The sequence below is a fragment of the Otolemur garnettii genome, unplaced genomic scaffold (assembly GCF_000181295.1).
Source record: "Otolemur garnettii isolate 467f Iridium unplaced genomic scaffold, OtoGar3 scaffold00009, whole genome shotgun sequence".
In the NCBI taxonomy this organism is placed as follows: Eukaryota; Metazoa; Chordata; class Mammalia; order Primates; family Galagidae; genus Otolemur; species Otolemur garnettii.
The window spans coordinates 38,762,105-38,776,510 of NW_003852404.1; the positions used below are offsets into that span (position 1 = coordinate 38,762,105).

The 14,406-nt window shown below is 37.9% G+C and overlaps 1 protein-coding gene across 1 annotated transcript in view; it reads left to right on the top strand.

Annotated features, from left to right (window-relative positions):
- The first annotated feature begins 530 nt into the window (after positions 1-530).
- TMEM45A (transmembrane protein 45A) overlaps positions 531-14,406 on the top strand; it is a 15,802-nt gene continuing 1,926 nt past the window's right edge. Inside the window, exons 1-2 of the mRNA XM_023509728.1 lie at positions 531-738; positions 2,098-2,282. Of these exons, the coding sequence (XP_023365496.1) occupies positions 534-738; positions 2,098-2,282 (390 nt within the window). The 5' untranslated portion in view covers positions 531-533. The remainder of the gene's footprint in view (positions 739-2,097; positions 2,283-14,406) is intronic.

Here is a 14,406-nt window from a genome sequence, read left to right on the forward strand (position 1 = left end):
CATAGTCTGTGGAACTTGTCAGTGGAACTAAGATCATCAACATTGATGATCTGAAAGAGCCGTTTGGCTCAGTTGGTTGTCTTTGAATAAAATTGGTTATTTGAACTAGCATTGGAGCCTCTAAAGCAGTGATTTCAACCCTTGTGCTATGGCACACTGATGTGCCACGAGATCTTAGGTGTACAGCAAAACTTCTTAAAGATCACTACTTAAGTTATTTTTGAAAGAAGTCAAAGCACAGTAAGTATATTCTTTTTCTACTCTTTTTTTTTAATCAATGTAATTTAAGCATGCCATGGAAGTTTTGCTATCAGTTCAAGTGTGCCATGAGATAAAAAGGTTGAAAAACACTGCTCTAACGCAATCCTGAAGCTCTGGTTCCCAGGTGTCAGGGAACAGCCCAGACAGAGGAATCAATGTCACAAAATAATACAGATTGAAGTAAGCACTGAGCTGACCCTGCTGTATCTTCCTGCGTTCTAAGTAATGTTATGGGCGGAGTTGCTAAAACTGTCAAATGTTCCTCTGCAGGCATGGTTGGGGAGCAGTTCTTGTCTGGAGGGCCCTACCTGACCTTGTATAAAGAGGGCCAGTGGCAACAACTCACGAGCTGGCATCATTCCACCATGTATTTCTTCTTCGGGCTGTTCGGTGTGGCAGAGATCTTATGTTTCGCCATCAGTTCACTTCCTGCCTCCTTGCCCAAGTTCATGTTGTCAAATGCCTTATTTGTGGAGGGTAAGTATGAGTGAATGTTTTCCTGTACCTGTCTCTAGGAGAGGACATTTGTGCAGCCTTTCATAATAATAAATCTTTGGTGTCTTCATGCAGTCTGGATTGATAGGGCCATTTTTCTGGGCCATGATGAGTATGCTAGACAGGTTGACAAAGATCTTCCTCCTCTACTGACTCCTTTAGTAGAACTGGGCAAGCCCACTCATTCAAAGTGCATTAGTCATAATTCACATCTATAATAAAGTACTACTTTCAATGTTTCCTTATCTCTAGGCTGTCCTGAAAATTATCATTATTTTCACTTTTAATAAGTGAAATGTGAACTTACTAACAAAGCTTGAATATCCTGAAATGAAGCAACCACTCACAGCAGGACAGCTTCTACCATCTACTAACTAGCCTTTTCACACTGATATAGTAAAACCCTGTCATTCATTATATGGTAAGAAGGTCCAAAAAATGCAGCCACATAAAAATAATAGGTCCTAATTTTGAGACGTTAATTTAAACAATATTTTTAGTTCAGTTGGTCTTGCAACTCCTCCTGGAGGAAAAAGGAAACAAGTATTTAATGATTTATTTTCATTTGTTTTCTACATGTAAAAAATAGATTAACTATGAAACAAAAAAGGGGCATAGCTAATCAGGAGGCAGTCACTCCCTACTCACCTTGTCTCCAGCATCTGAAAATAATAGCTGTTGCATATTCCTCCTTGGGAACAAGGGCTAAAAAAAGATGAGTGTCAACAACTCATAGCCTGATTCTTGCTATTTCAGGGTGTTACTATAGTTTGTATATGTGTGTGTGTTACTATATTTTGAATGAACATAATTTTTCTGTCTATACAAATGAAAAGGAATAAGGTGCAGCTGAAATCTGTCCATGGAATGAAAAAAATGCTGATAATTATTACATCTTGGAAGCTTCTCAGACCATCTTGTCATACCAAAGTCCACCCTTATGATTTACATGTGGACTGAATTCCTTAAGGCGAGGCTTTTGCTTGTTCTTGCCTGTGTCACCTTAATTCTTGCCCCCCTGCTTCTTTATGCCTATTATTCCTCATCTTTCACAGAAGATTCTTTGAAAGTATAGTTAGCTGAAAATGTCAACATGTGCTAGAGGAGCAAAAAAAGGTTGGGGAAGGGAAAAGAAGGGTTAGATTTCAAAGATTCCATTCCAAAGATGCAATGATGACTTTAAACATCTTAGAGAGTTGCAGCCCTGTGAGAATCATTGAGCAGTTGGGGTTTTGTGTGTATAAAATTCTGTGGAAAGAGAGGAGGAGAGAGAGAAACAGTTAGCTGGTGACCTTTGGTTTCATTGAAGAAGATAAAATTTTTTTTTAACCCCTCTATCAGGTTTTATCTTCTACAACCACACTCATGGCCGGGAGATGCTGGACATCTTTGTGCACCAGCTGCTGGTTTTGGTCGTCCTTCTGACAGGCCTGGTCGCCTTCATGGAATTCCTCTTACGGGGCAATGTACTTGTAGAGCTTCTGCGTGAAAGCCTCATCCTGCTTCAGGGGACGTGGTTCTGGCAGGTGAGTTGGCTCCTGCAAGTAATGTACCTGGTATCTCTGCCTGTAATAGCTGTCTTTATCTGATGGGGCATTTTGCTCCAGACCCCAGAGAGTTCCCTGCCTGTAGTGAGAACATGGGCCTCTGAGAGGTGATGTTTCTTTGATAGTCTAGTGGCCCTGGTGGGAGCATTGTCAGCGCACCTGCACAGGAGGTGGGGTGTGTACATCCCCATCTGCCACCTGAGTAACCATTATATGTGAACGCTGAGCTGATGCTTTGGTTAGAAGCAGTTGCTGATGCTAAAGCAGCTGACAGCCTCATGGGTGATAAGCTTGAGAAATACATGGAAGGCAGGAAAGAGGGTAAACTATTAGTGAGAAACAACTATATGTCAGCCACTGCACTGAACTTTTCCATACATATTGTTTCGTTTTGTCCTCGTGCCCGATGAGGTTACATCAGGGATTTGCATTGCACATGAGGAATGCTACGGAAGATCTGGTAGGGGAGAGAGACAGCCTCACTAAACAGGGAACAGGAAAGATGTGATATTTAAGCACATGGAGGAGTAGCAGGGCGTTAGAACAGAGGCTAGTACAGACGGGCTAGCTTCAAGGGTTATTTTAGTGGAAAAAATTTTATAGGAAAAACATCTTAACAAATACCCTATAATGTGATAAAATTGATCATTGGTGAATACAATCAGTTTATATACAGAAGTTGTTTTGTTAGATTACTTATCATCTGCCAGGAGCCTAAATGGGGCAAATAAACTAGCATATAAGTCACTATACGTGCTCTATATCTCTTAATTGGAATGTTTAACAATGTGCATGTATTCCCTATCCAGAAATAAAAATAAATTAAAAAGATTTTTTTGGAACCAGAGTCTCATTTTGTCACCCTTGATAAAGTGCTGTGGTGTCACAGCTCACCACCACCTCAAACCCCTGGGCTTAAGTGATTCTCTTGCCTCGGCCTCCCAAGTAGCTGGGACTACAGGTGCCGGCCACGATGCCCAGACTATTTTTAGAGACGAGGTCTTGCTCTGGCTAGACCTATGAGCAGGCAATCTACCTGCCTCTGCCTCCCAAGTGCTGGGATTACAGGTGCGAGTCACCATGCCCACCTTTATTAAAAAGATTTTTAAAGAGACAGCTTTTGATCAAGATGACGCAGTTTATACCTCTCTGCTCCAAACACACATCAATGACAGATGAAATAGGAAAAGAAGCCTAGAAAATAAAAGAAATAAATTAGAAAGTAACAAATATCTAACTGCAAGAAAGCAAAACAAGTAAAAACAGGGCAAAGAAACTTGTAGGCTGGACACAGAATAGAAATGCACAGCAGGAATAGCGATGCACTTCCCTCTCCCCGCTCCTTCCCTTTTAAATTTAATTGTGTTTTTCTCTTTTGCGGGCCTATAGTTGTTCATCTACTGGTTTCATAGTATTATTACATTAGTATTAATGTAATTATTATTATCATTACATTAGTTCAATATTATCTAATGTAATTATTAGTAGTATTATTACATTAGTATTACATTAGTACATTATTACTTAGTATTGAGTACATTGGATACTTGCTGTTCCATTCATGTGATACTTTACTAAGGAGAATATTTTTCAACTTCATCGAGGTTAATACAAAAAATGTAAAGTCTCCATCTTTTTATGACTGAATAGTACTCTGTGGCATACATATACCACAGCTTGTTAATTCCTTCAAGGGTTGATGGGCACTTGGGTTGATTCCACATCTTAGTGACTGTGTGCTGCAAAAAAATTCCAGTCCTTATGGTAAAATGATGTTTTTACCTCTGGGTAGACATCTAGTAACGGGATTGTGGGATCAAATGAAAGGTCTATTTTTAGCTATTTGAGGATTCTCCATACTTCTTTCCAAAAAGGCTGTATTAGTTTTCAGTCTTACCAACAATGTAAAAGTGCTCCCTTCTCTCCATATCCACACCAGCATCTGCAGCTTTGAGACATTGTGATGTGGGCTGTTCTCACTGGGGTTAGGAGATCTTTCAAGGTGGTTTTGATTTTCATTTCTCTGATTATTAGGGATGAGAAGCATTTTTTCATGTGTTTGTTAGCCATTAGTCTGTCTTCTTTGAGAAGATTCTGTTTCTATGTCTCTTGCTCTTGCTTTTTTCTTGTTGGTTAGTTTTTCTCTGTAGATTCTAGTTATCAGCCCTTTGTCAGATTCATAGGATGCAAATATCTTCTCCTGTTCTGAAGATTGCCTGTTTTCTTCAGTTGTTGTGCATTTAGCTGTGCAGAAGCTTTTTAGCTTGATCATGTCCCGTTATTTTTGGTATTGCCTAAATTACAAATGGGGTCTTTTTTCATAAATTCTTTTCCCAGTCCAATATTGTGAAGAGTTTTTCTCACACTTTCTTCTAGAGTTTTTATTGTTTCATGACTTAAATTTAAAATTTTTATACAGTGTTAATTTTGGTAAGTGGTAAGAGGTCCAGTTTCAGTCTTTTACAGGTGGCTAACCAGTAATCCCAGCACAATTTATTAAATAGGAATTCTTTTCCCTGGTTTATTTTTATTTGGTTTATCAAAGATCAGATGGTGATATGGGGCTGATTTCACCTCTAGGTTGTCTATTCTATTGCATAGATCTATGTCTTTATTTTTGTGTCAGTCCCAGGCTGCTTTGATTACTATAGACTTGTCGTATAACCCGAAGTCTGAATGTGATGCTTCTGGATTTATTTTTATTTCTTAGAATTGCATTTGCTACTTGGTTTTTATTTCTGGTTCTATATGAAATGAAGTACTATTTTTTTCAAGTTCTTCAAAATATAATATTGGTAGTTTAATGGGGATTGCATTAAATACGCAGATTGCTTTGGGTAGTATGGACATTTTTACAATGTTGATTCTTCCTAGCCATGAGCATGGTATGTTCTTCCATTTGTTAACATTTTCTGCTATTTCTATTCTCAGGGCTTCATTGTTCTCTCTGTAAAGATTCTTCATGTCCTTTGTTTGTATATTTCCAGGTTTGTCATTTTCTTTGAATCTATCATGAAGGGTTTTATGTCTTTGATTTGATTCTCTGCTTGACTGTTGTTGGTATATATGAAGGTTATTGAGCGATTTGTGAACACCGATTTTATGCCCTGAGATGTTACTGTGTGTCTTGGTCCCTTTTAGTACCCTTGTGGTTGAGTCCTTGGGGTTTTCTGTGTAACATCATATCATCAGCAAAGAGTGAGAGTTTGACCTCCTCTGTCTGCATTTGAATCCTCCTGATAGCCTTCTCTTGCCTGATTGTGTTGGCTAAACTTCCAGAACTATGTTGAATAGTAGTGGTGATAGTGGATATTCTTTTCTTGTTTTGGTTCTAAGTGGAAGTGCTTTCAGTTTTTCTCCATTCTGTGCGATATTGGCACACATTCTGTGTGGTTTGTTGTAGAAGGCTTCTATCAGTTTAAGACATGTCTCATCTATGCCTATTTTCTTAAGTGTTCTTGTCTGGAAAGGATGCTGAATTTTGTCAATTGCTTTTTCTGTGTCAATGGAGAGGATCATATGGTCTTGTTTTTGCTTTTATTTATGTGGTGAACTACATTCATGGATTTACATATGTTGAACCAACCTTTCAATCCTGGGATAAAGCCCACTAGATCATGATGTACAATTTTTTTCTAATTTAATTTCTGTATGTTCAGAAAAATGTGTCTCTTTGAAATGTATTGAGACTTCCATTACAGTATAGCCCAGTGTCAATAGTTATAAATGTCTCATGTGTTTGGAAAGAAAGTATATCCTTTCTTTTTTGAGTTCAGGATTGTACATGTAGTTACTAGATCAAGTTTTTTAAAGAGCTAAATATTCAGAGAAAGAAAGTTAGACAATAAGAACAAGAGAGGAAACCAAACAAGAATTGAGGAAAGGAATTAAAAAGATAGGAGCAGTATTAATATTTGTAATTAATGTTTAGTTAAAAATTAATGATTAATGTTTAGGATTTGAGGGAGGGAGCTGTGGGCTATATCCTACAGAGAATAGGTTGGCTTAATGTTGCCCTTTTTGAAATAATGTTTTATCTTTCCCCAAAAGCTTTTCTAAGGATGAGATTAAAGTCTTTGGGCAGAAATCTGTGATTATTTAGAAATTTTTTCATCTACCAATATGTCTAGACTAGTTTCCTTTTTTACTTGGTCTAAAAAATGTCTGCAGCCTTCAGGAAAAATGAGCATTTGATACCAGTGTAAACACACATACTGGCAGGAAATGAAAGCTTAGCTGTAGCAACTTTTCCATTCTTAGCTTCTTCTAAAACAAAGTGTCTAGAAACTTAGTGAATTTATTATGCTTTCATGTTTTGTCAATGTGTATGGTATATGAATGGTTATGGTCAAAACTCTAACAACATTACATCGTGATTTGCTTTTCACTAGACTTTAACTCTCACTACTTCTCCACGTATGGTTAATATTAACACATAAACTATGTAATAGACCAATGCAGAAAATACCCATCTGGACTTTTGGAACTGTGTGTATGGAGATGGGAACTGAATAAAGCAAAGGCTCAGCCTGGCCACTTTTAATAACTTGTATATAAATGATTGGTTAATATGCAAATGGTGAAGGAATTTTCCTCCCAACTTATAAGAATTAGTTTCATTCCTGAATGATATTATAGTCAAAAATGGTTTCTCAATAACTTAGCCCCATCATGCAATTAAAAAAAGAAAAAGAAAAACTCCTTCAGGCCCCCTGTGAATCATGTTTTCCTTGTGACTGCGTGGGAGAGTATTTCAAAAGCTCACTTTGTACTCTGTCACTTCTGAGCTCCCGCCCATCGGTCATTAGAGCCCTGGGCACAGGGACAGTCCCAGGACGAGGAAGGTGCCCCTGGCTCCTGCTGTCTGTGCTGCTTCATACTTCTGCACAGTTGCTTCCACTGCATCTCCCAGCTCCATCCATCCTCCCAGGCATTCCTCCCATGACTGCCCAGATTCGGAGCCTATTCTAAAACCCAGCCTGCTCTTGCCTTTAAGAAGGACAAAAATTCATCCAAAGGTGGCAAAAAGGCCCTGCTAGGCATTAGTGGTCTAAGGTCTGATATGACAGATCAAACCCTTGTTTAGTGTTGAAATAATGATGGGGGAACCTGGATAGAAAACAACAGGAAATTCAGGTTCTAGACTATAGGGAAAGGGCATGAGGCTTGTTGCCTAGGAGAGAAGGTAATTATTTCCATTTGAAATGCGATACTAAGGAAGCTGAAACTAGTCCAAGACAGATATTCAGGCAAGGCATACAAGATGTATGAGAAAACATTTCTTTTGCAGGTCTTTTTATGTCTTGGGATTTTAGGTTCAGAAGCAAATTAGGATAGCAGGTGACAGTGCAATGGCTGCTTTTTTTTTTTTTTTTTTGTATTTAAAGAAGGATTTTATGAGTTATCGCAATTTCTGGCCTTAAGTTTGGGGTTTTGGTTTTCCTAATTGACTTGCTAGTGTTTTTGTGGCATTCCTTGGCTTGTGGCCACATAACTCCAATCTTACTCTCTGTTATCACATGATGTGTGTAACTTTGTGCTACTTCATCTCCACATGGCTTCTTGTAAGGATACTACTCACTGGACTTAAAGCCAGCTGTAATCCAGTAGGACCTCACGTTTACTTGATCACATCTGTAAAGACTTATTTCCAAACAAGGCCACACTCAGAGCTATTGAGAATTAGGACTCCAAACATGTGGGAGGGCACAGTTCAACTTAACTGACCACTGCTAACCCTTACCTCTGGCAGCTGGAGCTGATGACTTCCCAAGTAGGGATGGACAAGTGGTGTGGATGGCATTGGAGGAACATTGGTGGAACGGATAGATGGGAACTGGGGAGCTGTGTATATTTTTACATTCACCCCTCCCTTAGAAGGGCCCTCTTGACACAGAATTTCTCTGTCAACTTTATGGATTTCCTATGAGAGGAGGGCATGAGAAGCAGACTCTTGTGGACCTGATACCCCAGCAGAAATGGCCCCTGAACTGGGAGTTAACTACTTGACTTGAGTTTCCTTCTTGTCATTCCAAACAGTGAGCACAGAGAATCTAGAAATTTTTGCTTTGTCCCAGGAGCTTCAGGGACCTGGGTTTTGATTGCTTTGGCTCACTAGTGAACTTTCCTAGCTGTATACAAAAGTCATCTTGCAAAACACTTACACATCTAAAGCAGCAGGCAAACCAGCTGGGGGGCATTCCCCACCTGCAGCTTCTGAGTATCCTGGGCTTAATGACCAATGTGTCTTCTGCCAGAGGAGCTGACACATCATCCCATGTTCTAAGGCAGAGTCCCCAGCCCTCAGTGGGTGAGGCACAACAGCAGTGATATGAACATCTTTGCAACTATTGGGGATGGAGGGGCAGAAGAATGCATATTTAATTTTCCTATCTCTAGAATAGATAACAAATGCATTCTGCCTCTTGGGATGTAGAAAAGGGCAGGAAAAGTTAATATAAAGTAGCTTATTAATTTCTACTAACAGGATATTTCAGGAAAAAATAATGGTTCTGACATTGATTGACAAATAAAATGCATAGAGCCAGCATGAAAATAGAAAACCTTGGTTGGCCTCCCTCTGCTTGGTCAGAAAGGTAACCTGAATGGAGAATCAAAGTAGAGTGCTTGCTTCCACTCATGTTTGCCACTTGGGAATGTAGGCCTAATCTTGCCAGATAGTTCTACTTTTGCAAAAAAGCTAAAAATGCAAACTTTTGTATGATGTTCCCTAATTTTTTAAATGTTGGCAACTAATTTCAATTATTCTTAAAAACATGTAGGCCACACAAGGCGTGTCTATGAATTAGATATGGCTCAGGGGATGCCAGTCTGTAATATGGGTGTCAAGGGGAACACAGTGCCGTGTCTTCATGGGATCAGCTTTCATCTCAGTAACAGATTGTTCAAACCATGTCAGAGCTGCTGAGATGACTCAAACTGATCTCAGTATCCAGGTCCCCATTCTTCATGTTGCCCTATATGGAAAGGCCCCAGGATGAAAAAGACTATGGAGTAGAAGAAAGAACAAAAAGTTTTGGAGCCAGACACTCCTGGTTTGGAATCCTGTGTCATTCATTCAGACATTTGGTAATACTGGGGAAGTTGCCAACATCTCTCAGTTCCAGTCTTCCCCTCTGTAATATGGGGATAATGATGTCCTCTTTGACGTTAAGGATTATTGTGAAGTTTATGGGTATGAGTGAGGAGGAAGTGCCTGCCCATGGTGGTCCATCTGTCAGGTGGTACACATGGTAGTTCTCATGCTAACTAAAGGGAACTCAGAAATGGAAACACATGATTAAGGTACAAATCTTAGTTGTCCCTGATTTATTCAGATTATTTGAAATTTCAAACAGAAATGGAATTAAAGTTTCCCTCAACAGTATAGACTGCTATACTTTATTTCCTGTTGAGATTTTATTCTTTAGATATCATTGTGGACACCTAAAAGCCAAATTTTCTCATCTGGATAATGAAGATAATAATACGTGAAAATGAAGGTAATAATACATCCTTGTGAGGAAACTCCTAAGCACTGTAACTGACATATATGTCTACCAATATATGGTAGACATTCAGGTAATTATCCATAATAAAATCTTGATTCTGCATCTCATTTAGTTGTAGGGACCTGAAATTATCTGTCAATCAATCTATCATTTAATTATTTTTTATTGGGATAAAATTTACATAACATAGAATTAACCATTTTAAAGTGTACAATTTAGTGGCATTTAGTGTTTGCAGCATTGTGCAAACCGACACCTTTTTCTCTATTCAAAACATTTTTGTGATTTTTTTTTTTTTTAGCCGGGGCTGGGCTTGAACCCACCACCTCCGACATATGGGGCCAGCACCCTACCCTTTTGAGTCACCGGCACCGCCCCTAGATTCAAAACATTTTCCTCACCCCAAAAGGAAACCTTGGACTCAGTGAGCAGTCACTCTTCTTTCATCTCTCTTCCTATCCCCTGGCAACCACTAATCTGTTTTCTATCTCTGAATATTTTAATATAAATAGAGTCTTACAATATGTGAAATTTTGTGTCTGACTTCTTTCACTTAGAATACTTCAATGTTTCATACATGTCACAACATGTAACCAGTACTTCATTCATTTTTTATGGTTGAATAATATTCCACCGTAGGGATATACCGCATTTTGCTTGTCCATTGTCGGCTGATGGGGATTTGGGTTGTTTTCATCTTTTGCCTAAGATAGTGCTTCTATCCATATTTGTGTGTGATTTTGTTTAAATGCTGATTTTCAATTCTTTTGGGTATGTACCTAGGAGTGGAATTTCCAGGTCATATGGTAGTTCTATATTTAATTTTCTGAGAAATCTCCAGATTGTTTTCCACAGTGGCTGCAAACAATAGATGCATTTTACACCATGCAAGGTACAAGGATTCCAATTTCTCCATATGCTTACCAATGTTTGCTCTTTTTGTTATTATTATTATTGCTATTCTAATAGATACAAAGTGGTATCCTTATGGTTTTGATTTGTGTTTCCCAATGATTAAGGATGTTGATCATCTTTTCATGTGCTTATCGACCTGCTTATTGCATGGTCTCTTTGGAGAAATGTTTCTTTAAGTGCTTTAATCATTAAATTTTTTTTTTTTGAGTTTTAGGAATTCTTTGCAAATTCTACATATTAATCCCTTATCAGATATATGAGGTTAGACAATTAAGTTCGTGAATTCGTCCTAGAAAAAGTGCTACATATCTCATTGCTCAGTAGCACTACAGTTACTAGATGACCAATGGGAGTACTTCTAACGTGACTATAGTAATTCTGAGCAACGGGGTATGTAGCACTTTCCCTAGGATGAGTTCATGAACTTAATTGTTGGACAATTTGTAAATATTTTTCTCACTTACTGTGAGTTGTCTTTTCATTTTTTTGATACTGTCATTTGAAGTGCCAAAATTAAAAAAAATTTTTTTGAGACAGAGTCTCACTATGTTACCCTTGGTAGAGTGCAGTGGGGTTGTAGATCATAGCAACCTTAAACTCTTGGGCTTAAGTGATCCTCTTCCCTCAGCCTCCCAAGAAGTTGGGACCACAGGTGCCTGCCACAATGCCCGGCTATTTTTGTTGTTGTTTTTGTTGTTGTTGTCATTATTGTTTAGTAGGCTGGTGCTGGGTTTGAACTCACCAGGCTGGGGTATGTGGCCAGTGCCCTAACCACTGAGCCACAGGCACTGAGCCCAAAATTTTAAATTTTGATGACCTTCAATTTATCTGTTTTTCTCCTTCCTTGATTTTGCTTTTGGTGTTTCAGTTAAGAAACCATCATCACATCCCAGGTCACAGTGCTTCCTCCCTGTGTTTTATTCTAGGAATTTTATGATTTTTAGGTCTTTGACCCATCTTGAGTTAATTCCATATAAAATGTGAGGTGGGGGATCTAAATTAATTTTGTCACATTTGAGTATCCAGTTATTCCAGAATCATTTGTTCACTTAAAAATTTTTCTCTACCTAACAGATGCAAATATTGTAACCTAGATGTTTGTACTCTCACATTAACCTGAAATTTGAAAAAACATATTAAATTTTTTTTCTTGCTTTATTTTCCTATTTCTTTTAATGGGATTATCAAAGACAGTCAGTAGTCAACAAATACGTATCTAAGAAACTGTTATAACCATTTTTCGAAGAGACTACTCTTTTTCCTATTGGCATCCTTGTCAAAAACCAGTTGACCATATATAAGGGTTTAGTTTTAGACTCTCTATTTTATTGATTGACATGTTTGTCATTATGCTAATACCACACTGATTTGATTACTATTGTTGGAACTATTGCAATCAGGAGGTCTGAGTCCTCTAACTTAGATTTTATTTGTCATGCTTTTTGGGGGTTATTCTGTATCCCTTGCAATTCCATATGAATTTTAAAATTAGCTTTTTCCATTTCTGCAGATAAGCCCATTGAGATTTTAATTGAATCTGTAGATTATTGTGAGTGGTATTGTCATCTCAACAATATATACATAGATTTTTTTATTAAATCATCGCTGTGTACATTAATGTAGTCATGGGGTACAATGTGCTGGTTTTATATACAATTTGAAATATTTTCATCAAACTGGTTAACATAGCTTTCATGGTATTTTCTTAGTTATTGTTTAAGACATTTATATTCTACATTTAGTAAGTTTCACATGTACCTTTGTAAGATGCACTATAGGTGTGGTCCCACCAATTATCCTCCCTCTTCCCATCCTAACCCCTCCCCTCCCTCCCTTTCCCCTTTCCCCTTTCCCCATATTCTTGGGCTATAATTTAATATGAAAGCTATAAATTAGTTTCATAGTAGGGCTGAGTACATTGGATACTTTTTCTTCCATTCTTGAGATACTTTGCTAAGAAGAATATGTTTGAACTTCATCCATGTAAACATGAAGGAGGTAAAGTCTCCATCTTTCTTTAAGGCTGCATAATATTCCATGAGGTACGTATACCACAATTTATTGATCCATTCATGGGTTAATGGGCACTTGGGATTCTTCCATGACTTAGCAATTATGAATTGGTCTGCAATAAACATTCTGGTACATATATCTTCGTTATAATGTGATTTTTGGTCTTCCAGATATATACCTCATTGAGGAATTGAAGGATCGAATGGCAGGTCTATTTTTAGATCTCTAAGTGTTCTCCAAACATCTTTCCAAAAGGAACATATTAGTTTGCATTCCTACCAGCAAGGTAGAAGTGTTCCCTTTTTTCCACATCCACACCAACATCTCTGGTTTTGGGATTTTGTGATGTGGGCTAATCCTACTGGAGTTAGATGCTATCTCAAAGTAGTTTTGATTTGCATTTCTCTGATGATTAAGGATGATGAGCATTTTTTCATGTGTCTATAGGCTGTGCACCTGTCTTCTTCAGAGAGGTTTCTCTTCAAGTCCCACCACGAGATGGGATCACTTGTTCTTTTCTTGCTAATACGTTTGAGTTCTCTGTGGATTCTGGTTATTAAACCTTTGTAGGAGACATAACCTGCAAATATCTTCTCCCATTCTCAGGGCTGTCTTCTTGCTTTACTTACTGTGTTCTTGGCTGTGCAGAAGCTTTTTAGTTTGATCAGATTCCAGTAGCGTATTTTTGATGTTGCTTCAATTGCCCGGGGGGTCCTCCTCATAAAATATTTGCCCAGGCCAATTTCTTCAAGGAATTTTTTTCCCTGTACTTTCTTATAGTATTTTTATAGTTTCATGTCTTAAGTTTAAATCTTTAATCCAGTGAGTCTATCTTAGTTAATGGTGAGAGGTGTGGGTCCAGTTTCAGTCTTCTACAGGTCACCAGCCAGTTTACCCAGCACCATTTGTTCAGTAGGGAATTTTTTCCCCACTGAATGTTTGTAATTGGCTTGTCATAGATCAAATAACGGTAAGTAGCTGGGTTCATCTCTTAGTTCTTTATTCTGTTCCATACATCTACCTCTCTATTTTTATGTCAGTACCATGCTGTTTGGATCACATTTGATTTATAGTATAGTCTGAGGTCTGGTAGCATAATTCCTCCTGCTTTGTTTTTATTTCTGAGTAATGTCTTGGCTATTCAAGGTTTTTCTGATTCCATATAAAATGAAGTATTATATTTTTGAGATCTTTAAAGTATGACAGTGGAGCTTTAATGGGGATTGCATTAAAATTATATATTGCTTTGGGTAGTATGGCCATTTTAACAATATTGATTCTTCCCAACCATGAGCATGGTATGTTTTTCCATTTGTTAACATCTTCAACTGTTTCTTTTCATAGAATTTCATAGTTCTCTTTATAGAGATCTTTCACATCCTTTGTTAGGTAAACTCCCAAATAGTTCATCTCCTTTGGCACTACTGTGAACGGAATAGATTCCTTGACTGGTTTTTCAGCTTGACTATTGTTGTTATATATAAAGGCTACTGATTTGTGAGTGTTGATTTTGTAACCTAAGATGCTGCTGTATTCCTTGATCACTTCTAAGAGTTTAGTAGTAGAATCCCTGGTGTCTTCCAGATATACAATCATATCATCTGCAAAGAGTGAAAGTTTGATCTCTTCTGACCTTACATGAATACTCTTGATCACCTATTCTT